At 43.7% G+C, this 8,950-nt stretch overlaps 1 protein-coding gene and 1 non-coding gene across 5 annotated transcripts in view; both read right to left on the bottom strand.

Annotated features, from left to right (window-relative positions):
• Positions 1–8,950, bottom strand: part of RCAN1 (regulator of calcineurin 1) — a 96,628-nt gene that overhangs the window by 6,475 nt on the left and 81,203 nt on the right. For 2 of the 4 annotated variants that reach the window (XM_032276953.1, XM_032276951.1), the window contains exons 1-2: positions 4,484–5,396; positions 850–1,023 (exon numbers count right to left, since the gene is read on the bottom strand). In XM_032276953.1, coding sequence (XP_032132844.1) covers positions 850–1,023; positions 4,484–4,570 — 261 coding nt within the window. In that variant the 5' untranslated portion in view covers positions 4,571–5,396. Of the gene's footprint in view, positions 1–849; positions 1,024–4,483; positions 5,397–8,950 lie in introns of those variants that run through there. The other 2 variants (XM_032276952.1, XM_032276950.1) reach the window with 1 other exon arrangement.
• Positions 3,548–3,711, bottom strand: LOC116551070. Its single transcript, XR_004268697.1, has one exon. It is a non-coding gene; the product is annotated as a U1 spliceosomal RNA (small nuclear RNA).

Genomic DNA, 8,950 nt, shown 5'->3' with positions numbered 1-8,950 from the left:
GTGTGTATGTGTGTTTGTGTGTCGTGTGTGTGTGTGTGTGTGTGTGTGTGTGAAGCAGGGGTTGCTCAGAGCCTGAGGGAGACTCACTTCACCGAGGAGCCGCATTCTAGAAGCTCCTTTCCTCTTTCCTGACAATCTGTCAGCCCCCAAGGACATCAAATGGAACTCTGGGAGCTGCCCTGAAGCTGGGTCACCTGTCCTAAGTTCCCCAGAGAAGGGTCAAAATGATAGTGGGCAGGGGAAAATGCAAACCCACCCCCAGCTAACCCTCTCCCTGCCGTGGGTACCCTGGGGCGGGGACCCCTGACAGCCAGAGGGTTTCTTAGCATCTGTGCCCAGTCTGGTTATCCCATATTTTCCTTTCAAGCCAGGCCTAGCAGCCCTGGGTGGATCTGCAGGTATCTTCTGCAGATTCCTCTTTCTCTGTTGAGTGTCCCCAGCACCATACGAGCTGGGAACCACTCTGGTCTGCGTAGTCTAGAGCGGGTCGTTAGCTCCAATCGTCGAGCAAATTCATGGAAACCTGCTGCACAAATCTTAGGGAGTTTGCATAGCCATGCCCATCCGCTGCACCCTGCAAGCTCCCCAATGAACAGGGAAGGCTTTTTCTTTCCCCCATCGTTATCAACCCAGGAAGATCAGGGGCGATTTCTGAGGTTGCTTTCAAATGCACCTTGATATCTTCTTAAAACAGGTGAGACGCTGAACATTCAGAGTAGGAATTTTGCCTTTCTCAAGATGAAGTCTTAGAGTTTCCAATCAGCATATAACATAAGCAACGTAGAAGCTACTTTACAAAAGGGAGGGAGGGTGGAGGGAGAAGCTTGCATAGCAATGAACCCAACTCACCTGAGCAAAATATAACTTCATTTCCTTTCCCAGAAACTCAGTCTTATGCAGCTGGAGCCTGGCATCTGCTGCGGAGAAGGGGTTGCTGAAGTTTATTCTGACTCGTTTGAAGCTCTTAAAATACTGAAAGGTGATGTCCTTGTCATATGTCCTAAAGAGAGACTCAAATTTGGCCTGTAAAGTAAAAATAAAAATAAAAGGAGTTGAAATTTACCTGCAAATGACCTTTGACCAGATGATGTCTTTTTTGTCTTTTTATTTTGAGACAGAGTCTCACTCTGTCAGCTAGGCTGGATTGCAGTGGCATGGTCTTGGCTCACTGCAACCTCCACTTCCCGCAGTTTTCATGCCTCAGCCTCCAGAGTGGCTGGGACTACAGGTGCCCGCCACCACATGCAGCTAATTTTTGTATTTTTAACAGAGACGGGGTTTTGCCACGTTGGCCAGGCTGGTCAACTCCTGACCTCAGGTGATCCGCTCGCCTCAGCCTCTTAAGGTGCTGGGATTATAGGCATGAGCCATGGTGCCCAGGGCTTCCTCAATACATTTCTTAAATGAGGAAGTGGATCATCAACCCTTTCAAGAACTCCTAACTTCTTAGGGAAAAGCTTTTCCCATTTTAGGGGACTGTGGCCTTTTAGTCCTAATGCAGGTAATTTTACAAGAAGGTAAAAAGGTATGATTTACTACATTCATCTAATCAGCAGAACAATTGCCGATACATAGATACGTCTTATGGTAACAAACTTTTTTAAAAAGTAGAATGAGCATTTTCCAGGGTGGTACAGTTTGGTAATTTGTTCCCCATCCCCCCCAGGTCTCTCTGTCCTATGACCTCCCCCTGCTCCCCCCCCCACCCCGCCCATGTTCCTCTGTCTTATAGCCTTCCCTGGCTAGCCAACTCCAATACTGCTGTTCAGCTCAGAGCAATGTTGTGTACATCAAATGTTTCTTTAAGGCTTAAAAGCGCCACAGGTGCTCACGCCTGTAATCCCAGCACTTTGGGAGGCTGAGGCGGGTGGATCATGAGGTCAAGAGATCGAGACCATCCTGGTCAACACGGTGAAACCCCGTCTCTACTAAAACTACAAAAAATTAGCTGGGCATGGTGGCGCGTGCCTGTAATCCCAGCTACTCAGGAGGCTGAGGCAGGAGAATTGCCTGAACCCAGGAGGCGGAGGTTGCGGTGAGCCGAGATCGCGCCATTGCACTCCAGCCTGGGTAACAACAGTGAAACTCCGTCTCAAAAAAAAAAAAAAAAAAAGCGCCACAAGTAACTTGAAAAAAAAATGCTGACTTGTAAAATAACAAAGTTGATAGAAATTTTTTTGCACTTCTTCAAATAAGTAGTTTTAAAACATTTCCATGATTGTTTTTACCTGTCTGTTACTTTTTAACTCTCTAAAATTATATTGGTTTAAAAATTAATGTTCTGCAAATGGACGGTTTCCTGCATCCTGGCTTTCATGTCTGTGCACATCTTGCTCTGGTGCCATAGGGCTGGTGAGAATTAGATGTCATGAGCTCTTAGAATGCAAAGCCCGAAGTGGGGGATTACAAGCTTAGGTTGCTCAGGGGAGAGCCCCCTGGGCTGGATCCTGGAGTGTGGATGTCGGTTGGGGGAGCAGGGGGCCACTGCAACTCCTCGGAGAGGGAGTGTAACTGGTGGCCAGTCAGAGCTCCAAGGGAGACCGCATGGGCTTCTAGTCGCCGGGTTTTGTGAATCTTTTTACCAGGAGAAAACACTTAGGAGAGTTTGTGGGATCCTGTGTGAAAGGCAGAAGAGGCTGGCGAGGAGGAAGGGGATGGTGAAGGGCGTGGATGGTAGGCAGCATGGGCAGAGCTCACCGAGGACCTTGGAGAAGCTATGGAAGGCGCAGTGTCTCTGCAATGGGAGCGAGGATTTGGGATAAGAGAAGAGAATGTCTTCTGGAATGTTACTGCTAGGAAGCGTGCAGGGGACGGGTGGGGGGTGGCGCATAGGCCGATGGTTCCTGCTCCACGTGAGGCTGAGGGTAGGAATGGGTAGTAGACAAGCGGCCGGTCTCTGCCAGGCAGGTCCTTAAGGGAGAGTCGGAAGAACCCACGACCTTGCTCTCCTTGCATTCCCCAGCTTTTCTTCAGTTTATGAACACTTCTGAGACTTTCCCACGAGGGACCCTGCAGAGGCACGTGCCAAACAGTGCAGAGCTGGCGGACAGTGGAGTTCAGCTGGCTGCCTCTCACTTTTCCCCCCACCTTTCTTGAGCGCGGGCAAGTTTCTGGCAAAAGTGTGTCTTTGTACATCTGGAATTTTGCATGACCTCATCAATAGGCACTGTGACCCACTGTGCAGTTTTGAGGTTGTGATTCAGAATTTGGGACAGATGACTTTGAAGAATATTTTTAGAACACAGGTTCAGGGCTTAGGACCAGAACAAAAGAGAACTCACAGTATCTTTACAATCCAGATTACGATGATGCCATTGTCTTACAAAATAATCTTATTTGTTCTAATAACTGATATCTAGTTATTATACTTGTTGGAAGGCATCTCTATTTCATTAAAAAAATGATTTTACTCACATAAGGCTAATGCTAAGTACACTAACTTTAAAAACACAGAATGTGCTCTGTGATCTAGTCCAAACTCTATGGCTCCAGCTCATAAACATCATATAAAATTATGGAATTACATTCGATTTTTGTTCTTTTTTTTTAGGGGAAAGCGCGAATGCAGTCCCCCACTACCGCAAATTATGCAGTCAAGTTTCCCACATTTGGGGAAATCACAGGGATCCACATATCCAGAGTGCAATGGATATGCCTCGTCCTGGGAAAACCACCCTCGTGATCATGGTATCTCCCCTGCCAGGTAAGTATTACATTTGATTTTTTTGAAAAAAGAAACCTTTGCATGTCCCAATATGGCTTTGGGTATAAAGCATGTAACACCACCAAGCACAAACACCACCCCTCAAATAGAACATACAAGATTCATTCCTGTACAATATTACTAAAGCTCAATTAGATAGCTGGGTAGCTACTGACGAAAAAACTTACATTTTAGTCTAATGAAGAAGAAAAGTATAGTGATTAAAATGACCCTGTTAATCACCATCAAAGAGAGCTGCTGCCCAGGATGCACACTGATCTCACATTTAATTTCTCCAGTTTTATTATTTGCTCTATCCACATTTTGTCTGTTAGAGAAATCTGGGAGCTTGAGGCCAGGCCCTTGTAATTATTACAAACATATAAATATCTTGATAACATTTATTTCCTAAGATGAAATGAAGTGGCTCCCAGATTCACCACTCTGGCTGTAAAAGTAAAACACTATTCATGTCAGAAGAGGCCTCTTTCTGAAAAGTTTACTTACAACATACACAGAATGAAAAACACACAGTGCCCCAACTCTTGCCTTCCTAGTTAGCTGGTTCAGGGACCTGGATGTTGTCAGATATTGAAATCTTTACAAATTCCACCCTCAGTTAATTCCTCAGGCAACAGCTTTTGATTTTCAACTTTGGATTTCTTTCAAAACCCCCAAACCCACAAGAGAGCCACCTTCCCCCACGTATTTCAGTTAATAGTCCCAGTTAGCAGAATACTTTGAAAACTAAAGAAAAGCACATTATATTAGAAGCCTTACCCTGGTTTCACTTTCGCTGAAGATATCACTGTTTGCCACACAGGCAATCAGGGAGCTAAAACTGTAGTTAAAGTTTCTAAAATGCATCTTGCTTTCTTACAGTGAAAGCGCTAGAGACCCACTAAGTCAAGCCCTTAGTGAGATTCCTTTCCAAGAGGCTGTAGGTTTCTTCTTGAGCTGGTGCTTATAAAGCAGTGAGGGCCAGCCCCCACTCCCTGGGAAAAAAAAAGCGCAGCTTCCACAGCATCCTGTTTGGACAGCAAATTCCTGAGTCAAGTCCTGCATGCTTGCAGGCAGACAGGGACAAAGTGTAAGTTTCTACTGGAAAGAGGTGACGTCAACACCTTAGTCATTTTCCCTATGCTAATTAACTTTGCTTGGGGAGAATGGAAAAAACAGCTGAGGTTTGCTTCGCAGCTGCTTTATCAACCCCTCTTGCAGCATAGTTTCCACTGGTAGTAATTCCATTCAGCTACTCAGACAACACGCTCCTTGGCCGAATGGGACGACCCTTCTTAAGATGGAAAATGTTACAGAAGAAAAAGGATGAAGGTTTGCGGCAGTAAACAGCAATTAGACTTTAGGGAAATTTCAAGGCTTTGGGAAACATGGAAACCAAAGTCTGGGTGACATGCTGGATCCGTGGAATTTCCTGAAAACCTCAATCAAAGTTTCACTTCGGGATATTAGAGAAAACATTTTGAAATCTGTCTTGGTCAATAAAAATTTTAAAGGAAAAAAAGCGGAATCGTTTTGAAATGTAGTTAAAAAATTTTTTTCCAACAACATTTTATTGGATGAATGTCCCAATTTCCACTTGTATCCCACAGTAGAATGGAGCAAAGAGAACCTAAAACAATCCTAGGATTTTCATTTGAAAACTTTATTATTATAATTTGAGAACTGGGAATATGCAACACTTTGATCATTTTCAAACCTCTACTGAATTCAGGCAAAGGATACAAGAACACTTGAGAGAATCTAGCCTTTGAAACTGAGCAAAGTAGCATTAACTCATTTAGGCCAGACGTTGCAATTTTTTGAATATTTGCAATCAGACCTTGGCAATGACCTTGAGCAGTAGGATATAAATAATGCCCACATGCTTATCGTTCCAATAATGGAACACTAGGCAGAAATGGGTTAAGAGGTCCTGCTTAAAGGAAGGGAAGAATAAATGGAAAGAATGTACACCATAATTGAAAGGGAAGATTCAAGGAAGATGCCTGGTTTGGAGAAGTACGCTGGGATGCAAGACCGACTGCAGTTCTTTCAAAAGGTTGTGACTCTTGAGCCTTCTAGGCATTTTACCAGTTTAGATCTTTATGGCAGCCTGGGTCTTACGTTCTTCTCATCCTCTCCAATTTTATTATCACCTAAAAGCACTCAAGTTATTTAAGCATTCTCTAATTTAGGGGCACACAGGGACAGCTCTCAAGCTTCCAGAAGTTAAATGGAATCCTGCCATTCACATTTAAAAATTAACTTCAAAGAATCATTAAAGTCAGCCAATAATTTAAAATACATGTAACAGGAAGAAAAAAAAAAAAAAAAAAAAAAAAGCAGGGCATTTAGCCTTCCAAAAAAGGAAAAGCAAAGTCCTCTTGGATGAGTGAGTGTTGCTTAATTTCAACACACTGTGCCTTGCTGCCAACTGTAGAGTTATGTAAGAAACCAGTTACGGTGTTTGCTTTGCCAAATTACCCATAACTCCCAACCCGAAAAGACATACATGCATGTATTCCCAAAAAATATAGAACACTGAACAATGCAACATCATCAAACACCAAGGGGAAGTGGCCATCCTGGATGATGCTTCGAGAGGGCACATGTGCGCTTGCAGAGCTGCATTTCATTTTCAGTAAGGGAGCCTTTGTCTGTCTGGTGGGCACCTGAAGACTGTGCTGGTGGGCAGGAGAGGCGACGGGGCAACAGAGGTGGGGGCAGCAGGCACAGTCCGATATTCCACTCCTCCAGAGGGGCTGGAACTTCTCTGATGTTCCCTCCCCCATTCCAACCCTTTGTCTCCCCGTTTTCTCTTCGCCTGGTGTGCACCTGGGCAAATTCCATTAAAAGGCGATCAGAAGAGACAGAAGAGGCTAATTAAGACAAAAGAGGCTAATTTCACTGTCTTCTTTTTTCTTTTAAAATCATGACACAAAGTTCCAGCTCAATTTTGTAAGCAAATCTCAAGCAACCCTGTTTATGTGAGACAACAGTATGGGCTCATCCAAATTCACAATTTTGATTTCGTAATATGGGTGGGAAAAAAAAAAGTGTGGTATTTGAAGATTGTTCAACTGCCTTTGCTCATTGAAATGATAAATCTTTCACTAGATTGCCCCAAACCAGTAATTCTGTATCTGCCTTTGAATTGATTGGCTCTATCTATCGAATTGAATCTAGTGAACTCGAAGACTTCCATTTTTAGATCAAAAGTAAGAGCTGGTCAAATAGTGGTGGCCACTTTGTAGGGAGGTTGGAATGCATGTTCTCTGGCAAAAAGTCACTGGTTCACAAATTGTACCAGAGCCCTGGGCCAGGGAGAAGGCACTTAGGTTTTCCTTGGCTAAAATGTGAGAGGTATGGAGCAGATTTGAGTTTTCAAAGTGTGTCTTGCTGAGTAGCAGAAATCTTAGTGGCACTTGGACACTCCGGTTGACCAACAGGGCAAAGCACAGGGTTTCCTGGGACATCTGTCCCTGTACCCATAGGTAAAACTGCCTTATGCTCACGTCAATGCCCCCTCATCTGCTCATCTGACAACACTTGCTAAGAATGTCTGTCTTTGACTGCTTGTCTATTATACATGAACTTGAATTTCTAAAGGTCCTATGCAAATGAGTTTACTTTATAAAAAGTGATTCTCCCCACTGAGAATAAAAATGGATCCAAAGCAAGTATTTAAAAAGTTGACTTTCCTACTGGTATATTCCTTGTGGTTTTGGAGACAAGTATATTCCTGATTGTTGCTTGCTGGTTGGATGTGAGTGACCTGAAGAAGGCAGTGCCCACAGCAAGACCTCTGATAGGGTTTGGCTGTGTCCCCGCCCAATTCTCAACTTGAATTGTATCTCCCAGAATTCCCACTTGTTGAGGGAGGGACCCAGGGGGAGGTAACTGAATCCTGGGGGCCAGTCTTTCCCATGCTATTCTTGTGACAGTGAGTCTTGGGAGATCTGATAGGTTTATCAGGGGTTTCTACTTTTGCTTTCTCCTCCTTTTCTCTTGCTGCTGCCATGTAAGAAGTGCCTTTTGCCTCCTGCCATGATTCTGAGGCCTCCCCAGTCATGTGGAACTGTAAGTCCAATTAAACCTCTTTTTCTTCCCAGTCTTTGGTATGTCTTTATCAGCAGTGTGAAAATGGACTAATAAAGTCTCATTAGAGCTCTTAGTAAGCATTCTAAAAACTGCAATAAACTTGGTAAAACTGAACCCAGCAGTTAAAATAAATGAATGTATTAGCCAACTCAAAGCTTTAGATGTTTTGCATTTCTTCCATTCACACCATAAAAATCACAAATGAGTCTCTTTAACCTGCATTTGCCTCCTCTGGCTCCAAACAGTTAGAGCATGTTTCCCTTACAAGTTTCTATTTTCAGTGAGGAAAAAAATGAAGGTTTATGATGAATTCCATCATTCGCATTACAGCATTCTGAAAGCACAGTTCGGATGACTGCAACACACCCATTATTAACTCTGAGGAGTTGACAACTGACCCAAGAATGTGCCCGCTGTGAAACTGTCTACAACATAAACTGATCAAAGACAGAAGCTGAGTTTTGACTTAGAAGTGCAAAACAACGCTGAGCAGCAAGTAAGGCAATCTGCAAAGGCTCTCTTGTGAATGAAAATGAAGAGATTTACATTTTATTTCAGTTTTTTTGCTTCTAAGATAGTGAAATAGTTTTACTGTTACCGTGTGTGTAGCTGTTCCCTATAGAATGTGGAGCATTGTTCCCAGCCTAAGTAACTATTTAAAAAAAATCTCCAAAAAACAAAAACAGAAGGGTTTGCTCTCTTCCTCATTCATCTTTACCACTTTGCAGTCTACAAGGTATTATGAACTAAGGAGAGGGCTCTTATCCTTGACTCGTAAGAGGGATTAATATCAAATTCAGAGTTATGGTGAGGATTGATCTAATGATGGAGGCAGACTGCCTAGCACAATGCCTGAAGCACAGGTGAGTTGGCTTTCGAGTTCCCATTTCATTGATACAGATATTGAAGTTCAGAGTGACACACTATGTTTGGGAGAGCCAGAACTCACTCTGGGCTTTTGATTGCAGATTCCACACTTGTTCCAAGGAACTGTGCCTGCTAGTGCCAATGCCCTGTGGTACTGTAGCTCATTTCCCCATCTCTCTGGGTGGTCCAGGGCATCTTGGATGTCCTCCTGTGTGCCTCGCAGGTCCACAGAAAGCCCTGTAAATTCTCTATTTCATCCTCTACCTTGCACAGTGCTGC

Source organism: Sapajus apella, unplaced genomic scaffold (assembly GCF_009761245.1).
Source record: "Sapajus apella isolate SASKATOON/1434 unplaced genomic scaffold, GSC_monkey_1.0 scaffold8, whole genome shotgun sequence".
Taxonomy (NCBI): Eukaryota; Metazoa; Chordata; class Mammalia; order Primates; family Cebidae; genus Sapajus; species Sapajus apella.
Note: the sequence above shows the minus strand (reverse complement) of the source record. Positions and strands in the feature narration are given on the sequence as shown.